The sequence below is a fragment of the Phasianus colchicus genome, chromosome 2, assembly GCF_987193195.1.
Source record: "Phasianus colchicus chromosome 2, bPhaCol1.hap1.1, whole genome shotgun sequence".
Classification (NCBI taxonomy): domain Eukaryota; kingdom Metazoa; phylum Chordata; class Aves; order Galliformes; family Phasianidae; genus Phasianus; species Phasianus colchicus.
Window position 1 is genome coordinate 81,157,285 of NC_143437.1, and position 26,971 is coordinate 81,184,255.

Below are 26,971 nucleotides of genomic sequence, written 5' to 3' on the forward strand. Positions count from 1 at the left end.
CTGTAAAAGTACAAAGACCAGAGCAGTACTGCAGAAATGTTACTTCTCCATTTGGTGGGAGCAGACCTCTGTGTTCTCCACTCTTTCCTCTGCATTCACATACCCTGAAACATCTTTACTCAGTCTTCTATTCCCCCTGAGTTACTATTTTCTATTAATTCTGCAGCCGGACAAAGTTTTCAAAGCCATTAAAGCTGACTTTAATGGTGCTGCCTTTCAGTGCCATCACCTCTCTTATCTCAGCATTGCTAGCCAATTTTTTCTTGGTTTCACAGATATTTTTTTTTAACAGAGGTTGGAAAAGAGTTGCCATATTCTTGTTAATAAAACCTATAGCTATTAGCATTCAGACATACTTGACAGTTTTAATGGCAAAAAAATGTATTTTAATAATTTTCTTATTGGTACCATATAATTTAAATGAGTAGTACAACCACTGCAGGGTTCACTTTTCACGTGTATCAACAGAATCATTTTGTAATTTCCACTCAGTTACATCTTTTTATAATTCCTAGGATGATATGGGTTCACATCTGTTTTTCACTCAACTATTTACCCAGCATATGGGTTACATACATTCTACAAAGAATTGCTGCCCTGGCAGAGTTGTCTTCTATAGACAGCTGAACATTACCTCTGAGATAATTAAAAAAGAAAAATCCACTGTGAGTATTGCATTATCATAGAATCATAGAATTATAAAATGGTTTAGGACATTTAAGATCATCTAGTTCCAATTCCCCTACTCTAGGCAGGGACACCTCCCTCTAGACCAGGTTGCTCAAAGCCCCATCCAGCCTGGCCTTCCAGAGAGGAAGCATTCACAACCTCTCTGGGCAACCTGTTCCAGTGTCTCACCACCCCCACAGTAAAGAATTTCTTCCTAATATCTACCCTCTTCCAGTTTAAAACCATTTCCACTCGTTCTGTCACTACATGCCCTTATAAGAAGTCCCCACCCACCCTTCCTGTAGGCCCTCTTTCAGGTACTGAAAGGCTGCTATAAGGTCTCCCCGGAGTCTTCTCTTCTCCAGGCTGAACAGCCCTCAATCTCTCAGCCTCTCCTTGCAGGAGAGATGCTCCAGCCTTCTGACCACCTTCATGGCCCTCCGCTGGACCTGCTCCAACAGCTCTATGTCCTTGTTGTGTTGGGGCTCCAGAACTGAATGCAGTACTCCAGGGGTCTCACAAGAACAGAGTAGAGGGGCAGAATCAAGTCCCTCAACCTGCTGGTCACTCTTCTCTTGATGCAAGGATGCAGGATATAGTTGGCCTTCTGAGCTGCAAGTGCAGCCTTTCATCAACCACCTGAATCTTTCATCAACCATCAAAATCCTTCTCCTCAGGGCTGCTTTCAAGCCATTCTCCACCCAATTGTACCTGTGCTTGAGATAGCCCTGACCCAGATGCAGGATTTGCACTTATCTGTCTCTTGCAATACATGCTGCAATTCGGAAAGTCACCATGGCAAATTTGCTATTGACTTCTAAGGGCCTTTTCTTCCCCAGAACATCAAGACTAGCCTTCTTACAGGTGGGAAAATTTAATGACCCTCTTGATCCAGAACTTCATTGCATTCTAAAACAAAACATTTATTTGACATCTGAACTCCAGTAAACATTGATTTAAAACAATTTTTTCCTTTGACAGCGGTAAGTAGAAGGCAGACTAGATGGATAGAAAGCAGTATGTCCCTGCTGCTGTCAGTGTGCTGAAGGAAAACTCCCATTCAGCATGTACCACCTATTCAAATTATAACTTGGGTTAAATCAAGTGACTCACATCCTGCTAGTGGTGCTTGTGAGCAGCACATTTAATTACTTCATTCTGGTATTCAATGGTTTAATAAGGATGGGTAGCATCTGGCCTTGAACAGCACAGTTCTTTCAACATGTTTATGCTATTGTTGAAGCCACAGTTTTTCCTGCCATTCCTCCATCCTCTTCACTTGAGAAGCAGCCCAGGCAATCCTTGACTCTCAGCAAGCTCACTGACCTTCCAGGTTTTTACAGCCACGAGACCCAGGCAAAACACACAAGCAGAGCAGGCACTCCCACTGCATAGTGTCATAGAGACCAAGGAACAGCTAAGCTTGCCTGGCACATGAGGCTCCTGGAAAGAAATTACACAGTACTGCAGAGTACCTGGTGCAAAGGTATTCTACTTGACTTTATTTACAGCATCTACCCAAAGAACTCCGTGCCCAAATAATCCTATTAAGAAGAGACATCATTTCAGCTAGAAGAAACCTATGTCTTTCTAACTCACAAAAGACTGTTACTGTTAACTGGGAAAAAAAATTAAGGGACTGTATGTCACTGGTAAAGGAGGTTGGATGCAGAATAAACTAGCAACAACAGAGATGGTATAAAGCTACCTCCTGAAATTTTTCTCAATTGTATACTGAAAGTAGAAGTACTGAAAGTAACATTAGAGAAGTAATGCTCCTCTAATTCCCATTCTTCTGCATGGTAATGTGTGAATAAGGCTGTGCAAAAACTTAGTTTTGTACAACCACAACCTATGACATCATGTCATCAGAAAAAAAAACCACCTTTGTTACTACTGAAAATCAGTTATTAACAGAAGAACAGCTTTACTTACATGTATGCGAGTAGATGTGCACACAGTTAAGTATTGCTAGCTTTAATCTATCCAACATAGCTAAATATAGCACTGGCTATAGCAGTGGCTTCAGTATGCAGTGAAGCACCAAGAACAGAAGTTATATTCATAGAGAATCATACCATAGTCCATTCCTCTGGGTTTCTACTTCCATCTTTACCCGTACAAATACACACACACATGCACTGCAGGCACTTCACAGCTCTCTAATCAGAACAGTGCCTGCTGGCACCATCACTTGTTAATGAGTATCATGCAGAACACAGATGTGTCAAAGTATTTCCCATACTCCCATAGTTCAACTAAGCCTTATTATTAAACCTGTTTTCCATATGCTGGAGCTCAAACAGAGCGAGGTATGATGATGTTGCAGAGTCAGAAGCAACACAACAACTTTTCTCACATCTAGGAAGTAAAATTAAAGAATGCTAAGCTACAGAAAATGCTGTTTCAGGTACAACTATGATAACCGGAGTAAAAGCCCAGTTACAGACAGAGGTGGTTTCCACAAGCTATTTTCAACACATCAATTCATAGTATATTACCTGAGCAAATATGGTTCTGGTAACTGCTTCCACATCAGTCACAGGCACTGCTAGCAGCAGGGAAGACAGGATGGTGCTAGAAATACTGGGTTTCACATGTTCCCAAACCTGGAAGGCCTAATAGCAGGTCTGAGCCAGGTACAGCTGTGCTGCAGATGGGAAGCAGCTAGGGAGGAGGGAGATTTAAGCCGAAGAGACTTCTCAGTTGTGTGACTCAGAAAGCATTCCCCTCCCAAAAATTCTGTTAGAGAGCTGCCTGGCTTCCTTGATCAAGTCCAGAGTGTCATCTTGTTCCCAGACAGTGAAAATTTATAGAAGAGGCACTGGGGCATTAGGTAATCTCCTGGTTTATGTAATTATTTTGATGGGAACTGAGCAGCAACTGGGCAGATCTGAAAATCTCTGGTGTTGTAGTAAGTCTGTCTCACTGTCAGGCATGCTTTTCCCACGTTCTCAGAGTTTCTGAGCTGAGCCCTGGAAGCTCCACTTAGCTGCACCAAAAGGTGGCCAAAGCCCCTCTCAGTCAGGAGCAACAGCCCAAATATTCCCTTTATGTTATGCTGAATCGCTGAAATTCACCATATTTTTCTATCCACTTGATGAATTAATGGTGCAGCAACCTCATGTTTTTAAGTAGCTAGCCAGAGTCCAGCAGCTAGCACACAGCACAGCTCTTGTGGATCCTCTGCCACCATGCAGCTGGATACCTTCACCTGCACAAAATGTGTAACACTTCCATGTGACTTACACATGACATCAGATGAGTCTTCGCTACATCTAACAAGGGGAATTTGTCTCCCCCCTGCAGAACTTCCCTACAGCATTGCATTGAAGAAATACATGGAAATACCATGGAAACAAACTCATATTCTCCAATTTCCTTTCTTACAGGCTCATTGGTATTTAGGACAATCCAGAAGAAGAGGAGGAAAAGGCAGTAGGGTAGTGCAATGTCACCAGCACAGATGGCAGTGGGAAATCATCTTTTTAAACGAACATTGCTATTGTACCATTTTTAGCAGTCTATCCTTTTAGCAAAGCAAACAGTTAGAAAGCAAGGGAACAACACAGAGCTGCACCAGAGGTTCAGACTAGACTTTAGGAAAGATTTCTTTACCATGAGGCTAGTCAAAAACTGAAACAGGCTTCCTAGAGAGGTGGTTGCTGCTCCATGCCTATCAACGCTCAAGAGGAATGTGGGCAATGCCCTCAGCAATACACTGTAATTTTTGGTTAGCCCAGAAGTGGTATTTGAAGGTCCCTTCCAACAGAACTAAAAGTTATGCTACCTGTTATTAAGCTGACAACAACAGCACTAGGACCAGATGTAAATGTTACTTCAAAATAATATTTTTCAAAATTTATATTTTTTATATATATATATATATATATTTATTTATATGTTTCCAGTGGTTCATCACAAATAATTTCAGCATTACACGACTTTTCCCTTGTATCACAAAGCCTGTGGCCCAAGTCTACATGCCCTGCAGGGCATGCCCACAGACTTCCCAGTCTTCCCTCTGCCAAACAGCCAGGCCCCATCTACATCTATATAGACATAAATACTCCTGTTTCAGCTTCCACTCCCAAAAAAGGATCGAGGTTCCAGAAAAATGACTTTATGACTTGGCATGATTAACCAGAACTCATGCCAACATAAATCAGCACAACAGCAGTTAGCAGCTAACTTAAATTCAGATCCTAATGCTAAGTTCTAGCCTATTTAGCAGGCACTGCTGCAAACAGACTTTCTCACTTAACCTTTCCTATCTATGTCCTCATTTCTTCTTGGTCCCATTAGAGAATGTGAAAATATAGCTGGAATCACTTCACACTGAAGTGATGTCATAGCTTTCTTCTGGCCGCAGTGTTCACACACATACATTTAGGAAATACTTACAAAAAATTATTTTCTTTACAGTGGCAAATGGAATTTTTTCACCTGATTGGTCTATTTCAAAAAAATACGTCTAATATCAGAGAAATGAAAAGCATTGCTCATCAATGTCCTTCCAGTTTTTCCTTCCTATCCAAAATATACACTATTTTTGTGATTTCAAAAAAAAAAAAAAGAAAGAAAGAAAGAAAGAAAGAAGGAAGTATAAATGTCAAGAGCTAAACTGTCCAAAGAGTAAAAAATTTTTACTCATGAAAGAAGGCCTACAAATCTGTGGAGTTTAAATTCTTTAAATGTGATATACTTCTCACCTATTATCCTAAATTAGCACTTCCTTGTTATGCTAGTAGCCTGAAATATACCATGTGAGCCAACTACTGTTCAGCTATGGCTAAATTTGGGCCAGGTGTTAGTTGGAGGTATAATACAGTGATCAAATATGCACACAAATACACACTCAGGCTGCCATCAAAAGCCCAACAAAGACAAGAAACTTGTAGTAAAGGCTCCACAAAGCATCCTGCTTGCGAGCACCCCATGCCATTTCCTTCACAGCCACTCATTACTCCCCATTGCCCATTTCTACTGCTCCCTTTTAGTCTTTTTTGCAATTGCAGAGGCTGAAAGCATTAAAAAATTATAAATGGAATGAGGCAGGACATCAGTTCTGCCTACAGATAAAGCAGAAAAGAATAGAAGGAACAATGTGAACGAGACCAGAATTTCTCATCTGAAGCTCATGACAAGATGGAGCACTGCAGCTCTGGAGGACAGAAGAAAGCAACATGCACAGATGTGTCTGTGATTAAAGCCCATCTCCTCCCTGTTTCTCCCACTTACCAGTTCAGCCCTGTACCCACTCCTGAGGACACCGCTGTGTCCCCATCTCATAGATAGACAGATGGACCACTGCTGGTTTTGGGCATCTCTGCCCTTGTGCTACTGTACCCACTAGCCCCTTCCACAAGCCAACATCGGGTTTTCTGCTCTCCCCACAGCATTATTCACCAGTTTTTCAGAGGCAGACACACAGGCATTTCTCCTTTCATTTTAGAGCTGGGGCCTCATTCAGATATTTAATTATCTGCTCAGTCTTCTAAAGTACAACAACCAATTTTGTAGATGACATTATTACCACTTTCAGCCAAGTGGTCAGAGAGAGGCCAGTAGCAAGAACACAGTACACAAAACCCTCTGTGGTTTATCTGAAACACTGCATGCTGGGAAGGAAAAGGGAATGGCTTCATATTTTTAAAACTAAATCATCCCTTTAGCCAAAGAACTTCTTACAGTCACCCTGCAGCTACCAGCCCAGAGACTGAAACTCGAGCGCAGGCTCTTTCCAAATTTTTCTTGAGACCTTCCATAGGTTTTTTGTCATATAAGCTCCACATCTGATATAATTGCTGCCTACTACAGCCAAACAACATAATTATCAGCAATTATAACTCTACAGTTGTTAGGAAGAGTAGTCTGGAATATTACAAAGCAGTCTTTCTTGATGTCAGATCCAGTCTTCAAAACCATGCACACAATTCAAAAGAATCTCAAACTTAAGCCTCTTCACAGGAAAATGTGAAATTAATTTAATTAACTGACTTTTCCCTTGGTGACTGGACACATATGCAAACTCATGGGCATCCCTGCTTTCTAGGCACTGCTGGTCATCATTACTTCACGGAAATTGCAATGGATCATAAACACAAAGCCGCTATTACTGCAAGTTAGAGCAGCTGCAGTTTTTATTCTGATTTAAAACACAGGGAAATCATACCAGGACAAAATGTGGCTAAGCCTGTCTACACTAGATGCTTGGTGGTATTACTACCACCCCCACGCCATTAATTGCTGCAGCTGGAGTAAAATTTCAGTCTCTCCTTCACTGAAAATAAAACACTCGAGTACTATTTAAGTTTCCTCTAAGAGGCAGTGAACGAAGAGGGTTTGTTTTTACAATGGTTTTCTCCCATTTTCTGGAAGGCACTCAGAGTCTGTGATGACAAATCCACATAATTTTTCTGAGACCACAAAATTGTTTAGATATATAAAAATAATACCAGAGCCTTCCCTCATCAGTAAGTAAGGGCAATACAATTCCCTCAACCACTCAAAATAAACTCCTGGGCCTCCCAGCTGCTCCTCCAGGGAACTGGAGAAGTAGGGGATAAGATATCAGTCACTCTGACAATGTTTTCTATGCAGATACTTATTGAGAAACCAATGAAACTAAATGGACCAGCAGTATTGCTTGCCATGTGCTATTCAACCTCTGCACACAAGTTCTCATCTCTTCCTTCACAAACATGTATCCAAAGACAGCAGGGCATGGTGCCAATGCAGATAAAGAGTCATTAAAAGAAGCCACCTGTGTATGATTGGAGACTCGAGAATTTCCCAGCTGTTTCCTACTTCTACTTCTCTACTCCTCAGTGCTTCAGCTTGGATTTCTTTCTAATCATTCCAGATCCATTTTGAGACCCACCCTCAGCTCCCACCCCTTCCTCTTGGAAGCTAACTTTTATCTTCCTGAGGATTAGGTAACCAGGTCTATCAGACAACTTGCCTTGACAATTCACTCCAATTCCCCCAATGTCTCCTTACATGTTTTCCAGAATGTGAAAGAGATTCCAAAAGTCTATTTAACCCTGTGGTTCTGTCACCAGCAGTGACCAAGGACAGACACCTGAGCAATGCAAAGCACAAGCACACAATGACCCTTCCTTGCGTACTCTGCCAGCCTATGTAATGTGAGGCTCAGAGCTTGAAAAATCAACATATCTTCATGCAAGCAGAGCCATAGACAGACTTTTCAATCTTGCACTTTTTTAATCTTCCAACCTCCCTCTCCTCATTTATGTTTTCAAAAATCCACTAGCAGTTTTTAAATTTCCACCCATTCATTAAATATTCTGCAGATAATTTCATCCAACCTAAATCCCTACTTTACTCTTCAACCTGTTCCCCTCTTGTTGCCTTACTTCCTTTGGCACTTTGGCACTGCAGCTAGTTGTGTTATAAATTGTATAATAGCTGATCCTTTCAATGAAGGCTGAGCACTCATCTGCCTCTCAGCATCGCTGAAAAAGGCCCTTCTAGCAAGCCACACCCTTTGGTAGTCTTCCTGCTACTAATACAGTATTTAAATCCTACCCTGCAAATTCTTTCCTATCCATGGTTTAGCCTTTCCAATTCTGTCCCTTCATACCCATGCTACTCTTTTATGTTCAACCTTTGTAATCTGATCTCATTTTCCATTTCCACACCCTTATTTTCTTTTTCTTTTTAATAAGTAGTAAGAGTGTAAGATTCTGTTTCTTACTCTTCTGCTGTGTTAAGTAATGTGCACTTACAGCTTCAACATTAATCACTCAAGAGATTTCTCCCATTGTTTCCCTCCTTATTATTTCTGGTAACACCTCTCTCCTCAGTTTCCACTGTTTACTGCATTTCTTCTTTCTTTCCAAAGTTCACAGCCTTTATTTCATTTCTTTCCTCTCTCCTCCCTCTCCTAAAAGATGCAAAGATCTTCCGTTCACACAAGCAATGGGCAATCCCATGCAGACAAGTTGCCATTCACTTCTCTGTAAGATACAACCCCCTGCAACCAATCCTGCTATGAACAAGTGATAAAATTATAGAATCACCAAGGTTGGAAAAGACCTTCAAGACCATCTAGTCCAACTATCCACCTACCACCAATATTTCCTCTCTAAACCATGTCCCTTCATACCACATCTGAATTTCTTGAATACCTGCAGGGACAGTGTCTCAACTACATCCTTGGGCAACCCATTCCAGCACCTGATCGCTCTTTTGGAGAAGAATTTTTTCCTAATATCCAATCTGAAACTCCCCCCCGGTGAAACTTGAGGCTATTCCCTCCTCCTATTGCTAGTTATGCCAGAGAAGAGGCCAACCCCCATCTCACCACAGCCTTCCTTCAGATAGTTGTAGAAAGCTATAAGGCCTTCCCTGAGCCTCCTTTTGTCCAGACTAAATAATCACAGTTCCCTCAGCTGTTCCTCACAAGACCTGTGCTCCAGACCCCTCACTAGCTTCATTGCCCATCTCTGGACACACTCCAGGGCCTTGATGTCTTCCTTGTAGTAAGGGGCCCAAAACTGAACACAATACTCGAGGTGCAGCCTCACCAGAGCTGAGTGCAGGGGTATGATCACCTCTCTATTCCTACTGGTTGTAGTATTTCTGATACAAATCAGGATGCCATTGACCTGCTTGGCCACCTGGGCTCACTGCTGGCTTGTGCTCAGCTGAATGTTAACCAACACACCCAGGTCCATTGGTTCCACGCTGTCTCCCAGCCACTCTGCCCCAAGCCTGTAGCCTTGCACGAGGTTGTTGTGATCGAAGTGCAGGCCCCCAGCACTTGATTGAACTTCATTCCACTGGCCTCAGACCAGTGACCCAGACTGTCCAGATCCCTCTGTAAGGCGTTCCTATCTTCAGGGCGATGACCACTTCCTCCCAACTTGGTGTCATCTGCAAACTTACTGACAGTGCACTCAATCCCCTTATTCAGGTCATCAATAAATATATCGAACAGGACAAGACCCAGCACCAATCTCTAAGGAACATCACTGGTGACCAGTTGCCAGCTGGATTTAACTCCATTCACCACCACTCTCTCAGCCCAGCCTTCCAGTTAGTTCTTTATCCAGCAAAGAGTGTACCTGTTCAAGCCACAGGCTGCCAGCTTCCCCAGGAGAATACTGTAGATGACAGCATCAAAGTCTTTGTTGAAGTCTTGGTAGACTACGTTAACAGCCTTTCCTTCATTCATCTCGTGGGTCATTCAATCATAGAAGGAGATCAGGTTGGTCAAGCAGGACTTGCCTTTATTCCACCCTTTCCCTGCTTCAAGCTCCTCCAAAGCAGCCTGTCGTGCTCATTTTGCCTCACACTACACAGCTAGATGGCATTGAAAGATGTGGTGACCAGAATGGCCTCATGCAAACACTCTAAGACAAAGAAGGATTCTCTCCCTCAAGCCTCAAACACCATACAGTCAATAAGATAAAGCTCAATTATTGGATGGGATTGATGTTTCGATTTCTCTGCAGTTTACTTGACAGGACTGTTATAAATAAACTGGAATGAATCATAGAATCATTACAGTTGGAAAAGACCTCTAAGGTCATCAAGTCCAAATGCCAGCTCATCACCATCGTGCCCACTAGTTCATGTCCCTCAGTGCCTCATCTCCACATTTCTTGAACAATTTTAAGGACAGTGACTCTATCTCCCTGGGCAGCCTGCTCCAACACATCACCACTCTCTCCGAGAAGAAATGTCAAATGGGTTCAACAACAGCCACAGAAACTTGTGTTCTTTAATTAGATGTGCTCCAACAATAGAGAAGTCTGTAAGTCTGCCTCTTCTCAGCTAGCTAGTTCCCTTGCCTCTGGATTCAGCCCCATCATCTCCTTCCACCAAACCTTCCCTTATCTGGTTTTGCATCAGTTATCTGTACGTGCCAAATATTGATAACTTATGTGTAATTGTTCTTCATGAAAAACAAATTACCCATACATTTGGAGGTTACACATATGAAAACATGGTGCTACTGCTCTATTACTGCTTCACTTTTTAGGCTTTCACACATAGTTAGGAAGAAAGGAGCTGTCCCAGCAAACTGTTAGCAAAATGATTTACACTCCAGTCTCATATTTTCAGGATATATGTTGCAGACACCAAGGAATCAGCCATAAATATTCAGAAATAGGGCACAGAGGCAAGGTTAACAAAAGGGACCAAGGCTGTTCATTCTCATTTAGCTGTTACTTTACAACTTACACTCCCTAGTGTTCTTCGGTTTCACATACTAACGTGGTCAGAACCATATTATTAAGTATGCAAAACGTGCCTCCTGGTAAAAGCAGATTTTCCATTGTCTATATGGACGATTGCTGCAAGTCTATACCTGACAGACATTCTCACAAAGTCTGTAATGTTTCATAAACCCTGGCTGAGTTTTTACCATGTTCTAATTCAGAGTTCCCTCTGCCAACAAGTATGTTAAGTGCACACTAGAAGAAATGCAGAAAAGCAGTGCAAAGTAATTAACGTTTACAAGCAAATGACAAGGAACCTGAAGTATTTTGAACCAGATTCTTCAGTTCTCAAAAGTACTTCTCACTCACCGTGCCTTAAATGCATTGCATTGTGTCTTAATTACCAGCTATAACCAGATCTTACTCTTGAGAATAAAAATTGTTCATGAAGTCATGTAAATGATGCCACTCCATTATACATGAAAGCCTTTCTTTAATTAGTTCTCTCAACTTCTCTGCTATTTATATTTTCCAAAGTATTTCTCCACAAATAAAAAAAAAAAACAGAGTGTTCAGAAGCTCTCTCAATTAAGGTGTAACTAACACTGCAATATCTAAGTAGCAAACCTGGCAAGACAACAATACTTGCCAATTCAAACTATATCTTTATTGATCAATCAGAGGATTAATATGCATGGTGTGAACCACCCTTCTCGGTAATCACTGAAAAATCAAGCCATTCATGCATAAAATTTAACTTGCTTTTCTGTTATTCTCATCATTTTTATTTGTTGACCCAGAAAACCCAACAGCTCAGACTGCATGTAAGCCATTGTTTTCTTCTGCAGTCATTTTCAATCAGTGAGGATCTTTCTGATACTGCGACTCCATAGAAAATGTGTCAAGGCTCGGTATGGTACGCAGAATCAGCTTGAATTACTGCTTTTGTGTTCTCCTTGAGCCTCCTGCAGATGATGGAAACATATTCTCTCCTAGTGACACACTGACAATTTTTGTTGCATTTGCTCATACAAAGTTAATCTGTAGCAGCAATACACTGCTTGCAGACATTCAGTGGGTTTGTTTTCATTACAATTAAACTGAGTAACTTCTGTACCAAAACACTGACCTTCAAACAATCTCCCTTGCTACAATACATCTGGATTCTGCTACATTGAGCCAAGCTCAAAGCATCAGGGCTTGTTTAAATGGACGTGCGCACACACTCTCACTCCAACGTTTATAAACTTGCCACTTGTTAATGAACATAATTCATGATTGTGTAATATTCTGAATATATTACAACTGCTAATTTCCATCCCCATTGTTACATGAAAAGCAGGCAAGAGATGTGAACCAAGATCCATTCCTACAGTCTTTCTCTAGTGGTCAGTTTTCCACAAATCACTCAGAAATCAAAACTCCACTTCCTGTAATAACATTAAACCAGTGAATGTTCAATCAACCATTAGAGGGCAAGTGCTCCATTTCTTATATAAAGCTGGAGTTATGTTATATGAAGAGAGAATAGCAGTGCCTCTAATCCAACAGATAGAGTTGACTAAAAAATCCAAAGACAAGCACGTTACCATGCTGAGCTCCTGCTAGAGGACTAAAGCACATCCTTAACTTCAAGCAACTGCAGATGCATTTTATCAGATAGGGACACAAAACGTCTTGCCTTTACATAATCAGCTGAGCTCTGTCTGCAAGATTAAACTCACAAAAAGTTGTGCACAGCCTGTCCTCCAGCCTTAGCCTCTAACGGCAGCTCTGCACCATCTCAGTTCTACCAGCACAGATGTTTGCACACCAAATCAGAGAGCTTGTCTGCCTAAATTCAGCAAAATAAAATTGATTCTCTCAGATCAGTATTTCAAGGCAATAACCCTCCCACTCTCGCTAACACCACACGGAGCACAATGCTGCCAGCTTAGGCTACATGAATGTTGTGCCCTGCCCAAGGCAGGGAATCAGTCCCAGCTTTTAGGTATCTAGCACAGTCAACAACCGCAGGTACACCCTGCTTCCTTCATACTTATTTAGCACAGACATGGGGGAGTAACACCAAACTCATGTGCACCGCAGGAACAGTAGCACCACTGTGTAACCTAATGGGCACAAATGACAGATAAAGCAGTATTTTCTGGCCACTAATATATGCACCGGTGATGTCATTTAAAGAAGATTTTGTGCGTCTGGAGATGTTTGGATTTTTTTCTTCAGCTGCAGCAGCTGGCCTAATAAAACCTCCACAGGATTTGATTCAGCTAAATTCTCAGACCAGCACAGCTACAGCACCATTGCTACGTGTCTTACCTCAAAGACATTTTATCCTCCAGAAAACAAGGTAAAGCTTTAAAGTTTTCATCTGACAAACTTTTCCCTCTGAGTAATTCTATTCCTGCAGCATCTGAGGAAACACCCCTAACATCACAGCCTCTGTTATAAGGCAGTTTCTTATTCTTGGCTTACATATTTGCTCAGAGAAAAAAGAATGACTAAAATTGTATTACTTCACTTTAAAGAATGGATGGCCACAGAGTTGTTTGTTTTTTTTTGTTTGTTTGTATTTACATATACGTCATGCTTAGTAGGAATTTCACTTCAAGTAATGCACTACACCATTCTTTTTCCTCAGTCTGACTGTTCCTTTACTCACTGCTCCTTTATGTCAAGCCTAATAGACTTGAATGGTACTTTTCACTAAACAACAGCTAAGTATAGGATACAGTATACTATGATGAATTAAGTACATTAAACACGACTGGCAGCCTGTTTTACTTCCATGCAGACTAGGTGCTAGCAAATTGGTCCACCTAAAGTAATAGCCTCAAGCATACATCACAGCTATTAGTATTAGATTCCAGGACTAACAGTTTAGTTGTATAAATTTGGTTTGAATTGGGAATTTTTATTTTTATTTATTTATTTATTTATTTTAATTAGACACAGCACAACGGGAACATTGTTTCAGCTGCATACTTTTATATTGGATGCCGGAGGACATACCTGACACCACCATAAAATTAGAATGGATAAACAACATCCAAGCCAAATTAAGACCTGAGAGTACGTAACTCCACAAAACATTTGTTTTTATAGAAAAGTTGAAGTGGCAAAAAGGGTTCTGATAAGATACATTTTTCTGCATCATGTGGGCATGACATCTTTGATCCAATCAAAAGCACTCTGTCACACTCACAGCCTATTTTCTATATGGATTATAAAGAGAAGCAGTCTCTCTTTGAAATAAAGGTATGATGTTTACAATTAAGTCGTCCATATTAATGATAGTTAGCAACAAGGAGAAAATTCATTACAGCAGGGTAGATTTTTCTAGGGCCTTGTGCTGGCCTGTGACTCTATTTTAGACAAACAAAAAGCCAGAGTTAGTATAAAGTGATATAAATAACACTCAAAGGGCACTCTGAAAGCTGGCTGATCTTCCTTCCCATGAGGGCAGTTCTCAGGGAGCACATTGCTATGTTCCTGCTCACAGCTGGCATTTACCAGGAGCATTTACCAGGATGTCAATTCTCCAAATACTCATACATGTCACAAGGTCCCCTATCATTCCTCAGAGACACAAATTAAACCAGGTTGCTTCAGAGTTGACTTAGTCAGTCCCCAAGCTGTCCCACCATTCAGTTTTTGACTCTTTCCACAAACACGCTGAGCTTCTGTGTGGCAGCACTTGGGGTGGGTCAGGTTGGAGATCAGGAAAAGGTTCTTTTTCTCAGAGGGCAGCAGGCATGTAACAGGCTCCCAGAGCAGTAGGCACGGCCCTGAGATGCTAGAGTTTTTGTAGGAGCATTTGGACAGTGTTCTCAGACATAGGGTTTGAATTTTGGGTGGCCCTGTGTGAAGCCAGGGGTTGGATTCAGTGATCCTTGCGGATCCATTCCAAATCTGGATATTCTGTGATTCTATGATGAAGATCTTCACTTTCTTAGAAGTCAAGCCCTCCCTTTCTCAGGGTATTTGCAGCTGCCAGGCATAGATACTTTATCAACCGTTTGTTCTACGCTTGCTATCCTCACACTTTGCACCTTTGATATAAGCCTACCAACAAAAATCTCTTCTTTGGTGACCCCATGACAATGACCTGAGCACTTCCAGGCATCTTGAAGATGCCACATCATATAACACCTCACTGACATCCGATTGCTTTCTGAGTTTACAGAGAGTAAAAAAATCACTCGTTACCCAGCCTGGTTACAGAGCCACAACACATAGCAGCCCCCAATTGGTTTGTATTTCAGTAGTCTCCAGCAGCTGCGGCGCTGTCAGAGAAACAGAATACCGTGGGAGAAGGCAGGTGTAAGGCCCCTACCTCTCTCGAAGACCAGCTCCCTGCTGAGCACGGTCTGGTTGTCCCTGAGCAGCGCTCCCCGCACGGCGACCTGCGCGGGGCTGCCGGGCAGAAGGGCCACCCCGACGGTGACGCTGGCTCCGGGCCTGATATTCCAGGGAGCCACCACCAGGAACGTAGGTCTGGAAAAGAGAGAGCAGGAGAGATGCGTTAGCCCAGACAGCGGCACTCGTTCAGCCAACGGGACGCGCTCCGAGCTGTTCTCTCGCAGACCTCGGGTGGGGGGCGATGCTCCCCGGGCAGCCCCGCCGCCCATCCCGGCCCCACGTACCCAGCCGCGGCGGAGCCGCACAGGAGGAAGAGGAGGAGGAGAAGGCGAACAGCGGCGCGGCTCCGCGCCATGGCTCTCTGCGCGCTACGCGTCCGCTGCGCTGCGCCGGGCCGTCCCGGGCGGGGAAGGAGAGGCCCCGCCGTGAGTCACGCCGCGACGGCTGCCGCCCGAGTGCCCTGCGGGGCGTTCCCGAGGCCGGCACGGGGGAGAGGCGGGGGCAGGCGGGCGGCTGAGGGCAGCCCGCAGGGCCGCCGCTATGTGCCGAGCTCCGGTCGCGTCCGAGCGAGGCGGCGGTGGCTCAGAGGCTGCGATCTCCGCAGCTCCTGAACGTGAAGCGATTGGTAACGACGCTCTGGGCGGGTTGGCCTCGGTGCCCGCAAAATAAGGTCATGTCGGCGTGTTCTTGTGGACCTAACCCGACGCTTTTTGGAGCGTTGGCAGCCTGAGTGCTGCTTGTAGCCGTGTGGGATAGGCACAGCTAACGATGCTTTGATTCATTTGAACCCTTCCCTTCCCGCACAATGCACTGTGAAGTTCCTGAAGTCAGAAGTGCCAAGCTGGTGTGTCCTGCGCTGTGCAGGAACAGCTGGAGCCCAGAAGGGAACCCTCCCCCACACACACTGCTCTATTCTTACGAAAAACAGATGCAAACAACACACGTACATAAACATTGCACACCCTCACAGGATCCCAGACAGCTGCAGCACCTTTTACGTCTTTTAAATATGATTTCATACACCTTCACACCACCGGTGATTCCAGAATACATCTCTGCAATGGCTGGAGCAAGGAGCTTGGTCTCAGAGCAACTGGTGCCACAAAGGTCGCCCCTGGCAGCTCCTCACTTGCAGAGGTACATGCCATGAGAAAGGCTTGCTGCTGTGTGCAAACCCTTCACTTACTGCTTGTGGAAATGATGCAGGGAAGAGCACTCCCTGACATTCCATTGGAGACAGTAGGACTATATGCTAACAAGAGCACTGCAGCCCAAGCATGCTGGGCTTGGTGCTCAGGCTTCTGGTAGTTCACATTTCTACAGTCACTGTAGCTGAAGCCAGCGTTGCTCAACCATGCCTGTCACACTGGTTAGCTCTCTCAGCCTCCAAAACAGCGCAGCCACCTGCAGCCCTCCTGCTGGGTACGGCCCTTGGACCACACTGACCCTCACACCGCACCAGAAAATCTGAAGGAGAGCACTCTCTGGCCAGGACATAACCATGCCAAGGACAGCTCGAGGGCAGAGACAATGAACTTGCAGTCCCAAGAACATTTGTTGGCACCGTTTGATTCATTAGTATGGATGTATCCTGAAAGCCCGTTAGCAAAAGTGCTTGCAAATGTCACAGATTCTGCCCAGTACGCAATAGTGTTTGTGGACCTGTATCTTTCTTTTTTCTTTTCTCCCACAGGCTTATTATTTAAAAGATATTTGTGTACGTATTGATCTTTTCTTCTACAGAAATGCCAACAAAAATCCTGCAGCAGAAAGGAATTAATGTTACAATTTAGTAATTAATATTACAATTTCACCTGGCCTGAGTAGAATTAACACTGATAAGAAACAGATAAACAGAAATGAAGTGTTTGATCCCATCCCAAAGCAACATTCAAGCTCCATTTCTTAGACATATTGCACTCTGTTAATCTGCTCAGTACCATTTATGGCTGCGTACAGTAGGATCTCGTTATGCACTTACATGTCATTAATTAGTCTGATCTAGCTCAGACAGCTAACTCAAACGAAAACAAGCAGCACTTCAGCGTGTGCTAAATTGCTCAAATATAAACAGAGGAACGCCTAAATTTAAAAAGCTTTTGCAGACCCACCAGCTTCTGGGATACAAAATAACCTCAGCTGAAAAAGTCCATCCAGAACAGGCCGATTAAAGCGATGATCTTAATCTTATTAAACTGCAAGGATATCTGTCTTCAGCTGAACAGAATACCTTAGCCCAGGCACACATCATTTGCAGTGTCCCAGAAGCAGCCATTTGGCAATGTCTCAGGGTTAAGTAGGTTTTAAATGCCTGGCTCTGACAAACACCTGAGAGACCAATTTGTGCACAGAACTGGAAGCAGAGGACTGCACAGCAACTTATTGAGAACACCGTGTGAGGGAAATTTGTTTTGGACCAAACTTGTGCATATTAGAAATAATTTTGAAAGCATATAACATAGAATGAAAGGATTTAATAATTTTTGACTGCTCCAAGCCAGTGAAGTGGATACTCTGGAGACACAATTTGGGTGGTGAAACAGGTAGTCATTGTGCTCAGCATGCCCAACAGGAAAGCCAGCTGAAAAATCCTCCTCTGTTCATTGTCACCTTCTGGAGTTAAGCAAGCGTTACCAGACTCAAGTTTTACACTGATCTCTGATATGTTACCACAAGGGAAATTTCAATTTTGACACCTTCCTTGTTCACCAGTAATCTGATTTTGCTAATCTTCCACATTCTCTGACAGAGCCTGTAAGGCTGCAAAACCCATCTACCGCTCTAGCTACATTCTCAGGCAGCAAACAATTACACTGCAGTCTGTTCCTGTGCTATCTAGTTTAAATCTAACCTGAATATATGCATCAGTATGAGCTGAAATTACACCTTTGAGCCTAGGAGTACTCCAAATAAGAACACGTTGAAGTACAGAAAACCAGAATGATTCCTGAATGGGACTAGAAAGCAACTTCTGCCTTAATAAATCAAGAAGGATCTGGCATCTACTAAATACTACTAACTGTGCAAAGAGAGGCTGGAAATAAACAAGTGTACAGCAAAGTCTGCTTTTCTCTAATATCACATTAAGAAAACCGTACTTTTTGTATATGCAGAAACAAAAGCATTATGGTACTTAGAATACTGGCAAAAAAACTCTACAAAAATACATCAGCAAGAACTTGAATGGTCAGTGCCCTGCCCTGCTTTTAGCATCAGACAGTGAATTTGGCTGGTCAGAATGGGTTCAGCCAGATTCAGCAGGCACTCAACCACATTTTGGTGCAAACAAAGCACTTTTCCATGAAATGAGGCAAATTTGAGGAAATCCGAAGAGCTATGTTATATGGAAATTTGAACTAGAAGATCACCATTGTCTCTTCCAGCACAATATTCTATCTTTTCATAAGCTTAGCCAGTTGTCTTATGCATCACTGATCTCAAGGCCTGCAACAAAGCTCATTTTGTTGATGGAAAAATCTTTTAATTACTCTCAACAGGCTTTGGATGAGGACCTGAAAGAAACTGTGATTCAGCAACTCCTGGAACTAGGAAGGAAGCAAAAGTCTGTTTCATCGCTCACAGCAAGTGAACAAGAATTATACTGAATATTAAAAAGAGGGAGGTGGAAGATCATGCCATGGTATTAGGAGGATACATTCTTTGCTTCTATCTAAGCCGGAAGAATCTGCATTCTCAGGAAAGTACTGACAGGAATGTAGGATACAAAACTCTTGCAGAAGTGCACAGGAATAATACTTCTAATGCAGACTCTGATGATGGAATGTGTCAAAGTGTTTTACGCTATGCTGAGGCAGGGTGTGCCACACATTGAAACTCGCCTGGAGCTACAGGGTGGAGTGTCATGAAAAACTGGTCTGCACTGCAATTAAGATACTCTTCCTAGTACCTAAAGACACTTCTCTTGACAAACGCTGTCATTTGCTAAGTTGCTTCCAACTTGAACTGTTACTTCAGGCACCACAGGTAGGATTCACCTGGTCAAACACAGGCTCTATTTTCTGTCTTATTATTTACATTTGCTGAATAGACAATGGGGAGAAGCAAGTGATTTTCATACGGTACGTTACAATACCTACATTTGAAGGAGAAGACATTTAAAAAGTGGTCTTCTAAAATAATCAGGTGAACTCCATTGTACAAGTACCAATTTCTATTAAATGTCTAAAAAGGAAGGCAAGACAAGTAGATAAATACATCACTAACTCCAGAACACATAAGTGTAATAAATGAGAATTCAAAGAATCAAATCTAAAGAGACACAATATTGTACAGGTTTTGGCTCAGCATCTGTCTGAAGATAACAGGCTTTGGTTTTGTTTGTTCCAGGCTGGCATGAGAACAAGCAAGCAGTGATGTTCAAATAGAAGAGAAGCTTCTTTACAGTTAATATAGTATAAAAAGAGCCTATTATCCTGGAATTACATGTTTACACTGTCATATTTGTGTTAATAAATTACTTGTATATACCTTAATCACACCCATCAAAAACATGATCAAAGCTGAAAATATGATATTGTTGCATTATATTAAATGTGTTCTTTGAAATGCCCCCAAACCCTTAAGTGCTGTCTTTCACGAAATGCATCAGATGTGTAAGGGTACAAGGACTAGAAGTTCACAAAGTGTTAAGAGATTTGCTTTTAGGAATAAGATTAAAAGGAATGGGGAATTAAAGAAGAAAAAAATCAAATTATACTGTGGGAAAGGTGGAAGTCTGATGAGCAAATCTACAAATGAGTATTTACTGCCTGTTGCAAAACCAGTCACTAAAGCAAAGTAGATGCTGAAAAATAAAAGCTCGATCTTTCATCCAACATTTTCTTCAAAGTTAAGCTTCTCCAAGCCAAATTGTTGAGTACCAAAATACCAGAAGGAATTCGCTACACAGTAACTGTTAACAGTGAACATTTTTAAATCTTCAGGACAGAACAGCTTCTACTGGGGTACATTAAATAGCGCTATTTGAACTACTTGGGAAGAGTTTCAACAAACCTTGAAAAAACAGACATTGTTCCAGCTGTTTGGAAAAAACAAACTTTTCCAAGTGCTGTTACAGTGTTAAAGTTTTCAACAAAATTCAAATCATTAAAAATAATCATTAAGTTTTAATAATAAACTATTTGGAGACACATCTCCCCTTAAAACAAAAACTCTGAGAATCATGTAAAACAGGTCAAAGCTGTCTATATACAAAATAGGCCTACCGGCTGCCTATTGAAGATAAACCTGGCACTAGCACAGAGCTAGCAGAAGAGCAGATTATTTTCACAATGTTTTCCCATGAATTCCTTCTCTAGACTTCACCTTGAGAACAGATGAATCTCCAGAGGAAAAAAAGCTGGAGAAAGCTGAAGGCTATTCTAAGCATCAGTCTGCTCACAGCCATTTCCCTGAGCCATGCCAGCAACCTGAACAAGATTATTTCTGGAAAAAAATGGCTACTTCTTAGCCATGGATCCAGCACAGGAATGAAAGGGCTGTGGACTGGAAGTTTCAGGACACTTAGGAATTTCCCTACATCCAAGATAATCATTTACCAACTCCCTGCCCTTACAACCCTTTTGAATAGAGTGAGCAGTGCAGAAGGACCATAACAGAGTGAAAATGAAGCCCTGTCCCATTTTTTTCTCCAAAACAACAGTTCTTGTTTGGCAGCTGGTGGTTCTTACAGAACCACAATGAAGCACAACCAAATGAACCTACCTTCTTGTTGCTGACATGTTGAGGGTCCACAGAACAGATAACTGTACTATCTGTAATGGATTTCTACACACAGCTGAGTTCTCAGGTTTCTTTTTTGGGTCTCCCAAAGCAGATTCTTGGACTCAAAGAAATGAATGGCACTGAAATCACTGCCTTCAGCAGGATCAGAACTCATCCAGAATATTGTTCTCCATGTCACTCAAATCTCTGAAGTTTTGATATGAAGAACCAATTTTCTTGAGATGTTTGCTGCCTTCAGCCCATTACCTCTCACTGATATGCTGTATCTTATCCGATATACATAAGCAGAATGGGTTTTTGGAAGCACATTCACACAGTGCCTTTTTATTTAATAGTAGCAGTTACACCTTCATTTTTCTTGTCTGTTGAATGTTCACCCACACTGCAGGGATAAGCTAAAACATGCATAACCATGCTGTTTCAGTGAAAGTGAGAGAAAGTACAAACATTTACAAATGATGCCAAGATGTCCTCAAAAATCTGTTGTTCTAAGGCAGTACTTTTTTTTTTACAATTACATATGATGAAATCACATTTACTAATCTGTATTAATCATTTTATCTTAGCCACCCTTATTTTCTTTACTTTTGGAGGGTTTTTGAGAGGTCAGTGCCATCTCTACCTCCCTTTTGTAAATACTGCTCAAACGACCAAGAAAAACTCATTTTTATTAAGCCATTTAGTGTACATTAACACTGATACAGTTTAAAGGAGAAAATTCCCTGAGGATTCAATTATCTTAAACTAGATCCTACAATTAAACTGTAAATGTAGACTTCAGCTTTTATAAAAGTTTCCACAATGTCATCATGGAGTAGTAGCATATCACTGCTTGCCATAGTACATCCACTTATACATTATAACTTCACTTCTAATTATGTACATAAAACCTGCCATTTTTAAGGAATGTGTGTTTCTGTACTAGCTATTTACTGCAATCATCCAGTGAGAGGGAAGAAAGGGGATTTTCACACAGCAGCCTGTTTTATAGACTGCCGTGTATGCTTGTAGGCAAAGGCAGCTTCTCTTTAAAAGGAGACTGACCTGAAGGCAACTCAAAGCAAAGATAAACCTAATTTCCCACATTTTACACAAAAGTAATTCAAGATGTGAAGACGATGCCCTAAACTAACAGACTAAATAGATACATATTTTGACTCAGAAGACTGAGAGGGGCCTTTGTGACACTTTCATGGGAATAAAAAAGAAAAATCAGATACTAAGCTTTAGAAGAATAAAAAGAACAGATGGGTGGAAGTTAGAAACAATCAAAGGTAAGTTAGAAATGAGATATATGCTACCACTAGAGGCAGATTTGCTTCCTGAGCACAGCACCAAGGGAAGTGGTGGCTGCTGCTTATTTTTACGTCTTTCCATCAAACCTGACAGGCTTTCTGAAAGTTTAAACGAAGTAATTAGGCAGCACAGAGGTGCAGCTATTTGAAATGCTGTATTCCACAATACACAGCTCAGGCTAAGTGATTGCCAAGAGATATGACAAAAAAAAAAAAAATGAAGTTGCTCTGGAGCCAAAAGACCAAACTCATACACAGAAACAAGAATCTATCTCAGAAAGGACAGAGCTGTGAAAGGAATTGAAAAAAAATTGACAAGAAGGAAAGGCAAGCATCTAACAAATGTGGCAACTGTATTATTTCAGTCCTGGTTTCCTCTCTCTCAGCATTTCCAGAAAAGATCAACACCAGAAAAAAATAATAACAAAATGAAAAGTTTTCTAGAACACAGTCTCCTGCATGCGACTTTTTTTTTTTCCCTAAAATAAAACAAACTTTCTCATTGGAAATTGGCCAAAGGTGAAAACTGTGACTGTGTTTAAGTTTAGTTTGTCTTTTTCTGCAAGAAAAGGCTCAAATTCGATTAAAGAAGACTTCACTTTCAAAGCAACCAGCTACTATGAAGAAATAGCTGCTGAGCAAAGGTAGGTAGATGATAAATACGCAGGTAAAACATCTTAGAAGCACAGTCTATCTTAGATGGCACCCATATTACAATTACATAATTTCACATTACACAAGTTGTCCTCTGCAGAATCAGTCTCTATAGTGGTTAAACAGCTCCTTATAGACACAAGTGATTAAAAAATGATTTTTGAAAAACTACACACAAACTATTTATAAAACCTACATAAAACTTCATGTTTAGCTTAGACATAAGTAAATAGCAGTTGCTCTCCCTGAAGACCCACTCTCACCACACTGCCTACAGGAAAGGGGGGTGGCGAGATGTCCAATCAGGGTGATTAAGGACTTCAGTAAAGGTTTCGTGTTTCAGGTCACCAAATAAGCCAACATCTAAATAAACTTAGCCCTTCAGAAATGCCACCATAGGAAATTCATTCACGCTGTTCAAAAAGCAACTGCTTGTTCAGTTGCCAACCACCCAAAGCGGCAGTTGTGTTTATTTAAATGAAGAGGGTGTGGACCCAAGAGCTGTATCTTTCCAAATCTTACTGCAGCAACAGAATGTTCAGAAATTCCTGTAATATGCCTGAAATGTGTCCTGTAAGGGACAACTTTCTACGGCCACCTACCCATGCTTTTAGACTAAAGATTCACCCTGTGATTCTTCCAACCACGAACAGCATTTGTGGGAGTTTCTTCTTTTCTCCTCATTTACTTCCTTAGCAGAATTTACTTCAAACACATTCAAAGAAAACCTATATTTAAAACATCTAGTGCACACGATGATGATGGTTTTCCCTCCTGAAAAGGGTTACAGGATCACAGGACCATGGTGAAACTCAAGGAGGAAGACAGTTCAGGAGGTCAAGCCCAAAGCACTGTGAGCAAGGTTCCTTAGGGCTTCATCCAGAAGGGTCTTGAAAATCTCAAGGACAGAGACAGCAAAACCTGATGGTACAGAGCACAAAGGTTTGCAATTATATTTCTTATTACATCTGAAACACTTAGCATTTTCTAGCTGCATTTCATTTATGCTTAACTGCAATGCTCACGTACTTTCATCTTAATTAAAAAGTCACATAAATAATAACCAGGAGGCTATGTGAATGACTGTAGTAATTACTCTTGCCTTTGTTTCTCTTTCTCTAGTAAGCAGATTATTTTGATGATGGGACAAATGGCTTTTTTACAGCATCATAACACAATCAACATGAGATTAGTGGTAAGGAAGTATGAGTTGCATTTACATATTGTAATACTTTTTTGGCTCAGTGAGGTACATCCAAAATTTACATCAAGCATACCTACAGCAGATTCACTAACTGTAATCAGTTGTTCATCTACTAGCAGGAGTATATGTTTGTCAGACCTCACAGGGTGACCTTCAGCTCTTCTGCTCAGCAAGTGGGAGCTCCTATACCTTAAACACAAGTCCCACTGTATATTACGTCAAGTTTTTAACATATATTTTATGTACATTTCTCAGATGTGAGTATTTGCAGGTTGATTCTGTTATGAAAATGTTAGATGACCTTTAAAAGTCCCTTCCAACTCAAATGATTCTGTAATTCTATGAGAATTACTACAAATTATGTTTCATTTTCAAACAAAGCATGACTAATCGGAGGCTTAATTTTGAGCTACATTATAGTAAGTTGCTTTAGAAAAAAACATCACATTCGCTCTTTCACAACTCAACATTTTTCAAGTCAACATCAAAGGAGATGTGCCTTTTTTGTAGCAAACGTATTTTCTAGGCACACCTAAATACCATCTTCAGTAAACTTTTTCTGAGAATCTTCAGATTTGTTTACATCCTCCTTAGACACCTGCTGGTAAAAACTAGCAAAGCCATTCTCTGTTCCTTCAAACAGTCTAAGAGATCCTGCACTATTAGACATAGTTTCAAATTAATTAGATTCACTGCTGTAAATGAGTCCACTTTTGTGGACACCACTGGAATTCATAAAATACTCTCTCCAATCTGCAGACTCCTAATATTTTAGCATCTGAGTCTCCACTAGTAAAACGCCTTAAAGCCTAACATGTCTATGAACAGACAAGTACATAAGGAGAGAAAAGTCTTCACAAAGGGTTCAGAGACCATACCCCTTTCTGTAGGGGATAGTTCAGTTGTGGAACTCCTTGATGAAGAATCTTATATAGGTTCCAAAATCGATAGTGTAAAATAAGGAAAGACAAATCTGTCAGGGATTACTGAGCATAGATGTATAACTTTCAGCTCAAGAAGTCACTAAACAGTGTATTTGAACACACAGAGACTATTCAGAGAATGGATTAACTTATATTTGCTCTGTACAAGTCCTTCCTGCATTACATCTCAATGTAAGAGACAGGATACTGTGGGAAATGTACCACTGGTCCGACAAATTATAAATATTCATATGATTTTATAAGTCCATTGACAAGAGACTTGTTTTTCTTAGTGAATTCTCACATATAACTGAGTTCATATACCTACAGCCAAGCATTTAACGCCACTAACCAGCAAATACAGAACTTGTCCACTGGGCTGAGGGAGAAAGCCAACAGGATCTCTTTCCTTATTCCTAAGGACACTCATAGATTTTACAAATGGGGAAATAACTACTGCTAAAAAGAAGGATGTCACAAAGCCCCAGTGCATTGTCTTGCCTGAGGTTCACTTCAGAGGTAGAACTAACTGCCACAAACAGAAGGGAACTAAGAATCCTTGTTTTCATATGCTAGTTAGTGCCCTGAACACAGGACATCTGTTTAATAAGAAATGTCCAGAGTCATTGTTTCTTGTATTTCCATCAGGAAGAATACCACAAAGTAAGGAAGTCTAGATAACAAGATTGCCTGTGCTTCCATCAGATACTCCAACTGGCTGCCACAGCACTACAATTTAAGCTATGCAAAGCCCAAGTCATTTCTCTGACTCTAGTTCAGCACTGCTCTATAATCCAGAGGAATACTCTGTAGAGGATGCAATATATGTTTCCTCTCTTCTAACTGAAAGCAATGCTGCTTGTGGGAAGTCCCAAGCTCTCTGCAGCCAATACCCAAAATTGAACTGCACAGACTGCCTCTCCTAGCCAGTGATAGGAAGAGTGGCCATGATAACAGACCTCCATGCAAGAATAGCCATGGTGACAGGAAGCCCTGAGGCACTTGCCACAGACAGAATATTTTCAGACAGATGAAAACACTCTGTACTGCCAGAGTCACAAACACCAATTCTGATTAGGTCAGAATCATCTTATGCGTGATTTAGTAATAATTTATATTCAACTTTATAGCAGAAGAATTCTTTTTTCCTTTTTGACTGACTGCAGTATCTTCTTTCGTGAGAAACCCAAGACATTTTTTGCTTGGATTGATTTGCATTTCTGATTTTTTTTCCAGTCTAATTGATCTGAAACTTCAACATTCTTTCATTTTATAAATTCCCTGTCTAAGGTATGAATACCTTTATTAGCCATTTAAAACATAAAAATGCTATACACTTGTTACAATCAGAAAGATCAACAGAGTGAAAGGGCAATACAGGAGCAGAACAAAAAAGGGACCAGCACAGATAGACTGGTGTTTCAAAGAAAAAGTGCTCACCCATCTCTGAAGATCTGGGTTTACAGAAAAGACTCCACAAGAGAGAGATCTCCAACTAAAGATCCTTCCCCAGTGGCAGTCAGCCCTTAAAAGAGGTCTAAGAGAGGTACAGCCAGGCTCCACCCCTGCTGGTCACACAGCTGAATTACCTTCACCTGTGCTCCCAGGGCTGACAGGGTCCTTTTCCAGGTGCTCAATCAGTGGTTCAGACCTTACCTACACTTACCTGCTCAATCAGGTTCAGTGACTTAACAGTTACCATATAACACTACGCTGAGTATAAAGAGAGTTAGACAACTTTGAAGTAAATATTTCAATCTTCAGTCTTCTTGAGTGATGACTGAACTCTGTTTATGTCACTTCCAGTTATTTAGGAGTAATTGATTGTTGATTCTTACAGCTAAAGCTGTATTTCTGTTCTTCTCTTCTATTTATCTTTTAAAAGATGGTTTCAAAGTGAGGATCTTGCAGTATCAGTAACAAAAG

The 26,971-nt window shown here is 41.4% G+C and overlaps 1 protein-coding gene across 1 annotated transcript in view; it reads right to left on the bottom strand.

Annotated features, from left to right (window-relative positions):
• Positions 1–16,043, bottom strand: part of CD109 (CD109 molecule) — a 77,993-nt gene extending 61,950 nt beyond the window's left edge. Inside the window, exons 1-2 of the mRNA XM_031610815.2 lie at positions 15,509–16,043; positions 15,199–15,359 (exon numbers count right to left, since the gene is read on the bottom strand). Coding sequence (XP_031466675.1) covers positions 15,199–15,359; positions 15,509–15,579 — 232 coding nt within the window. The 5' untranslated portion in view covers positions 15,580–16,043. The remainder of the gene's footprint in view (positions 1–15,198; positions 15,360–15,508) is intronic.
• Positions 16,044–26,971: the final 10,928 nt, after the last annotated feature.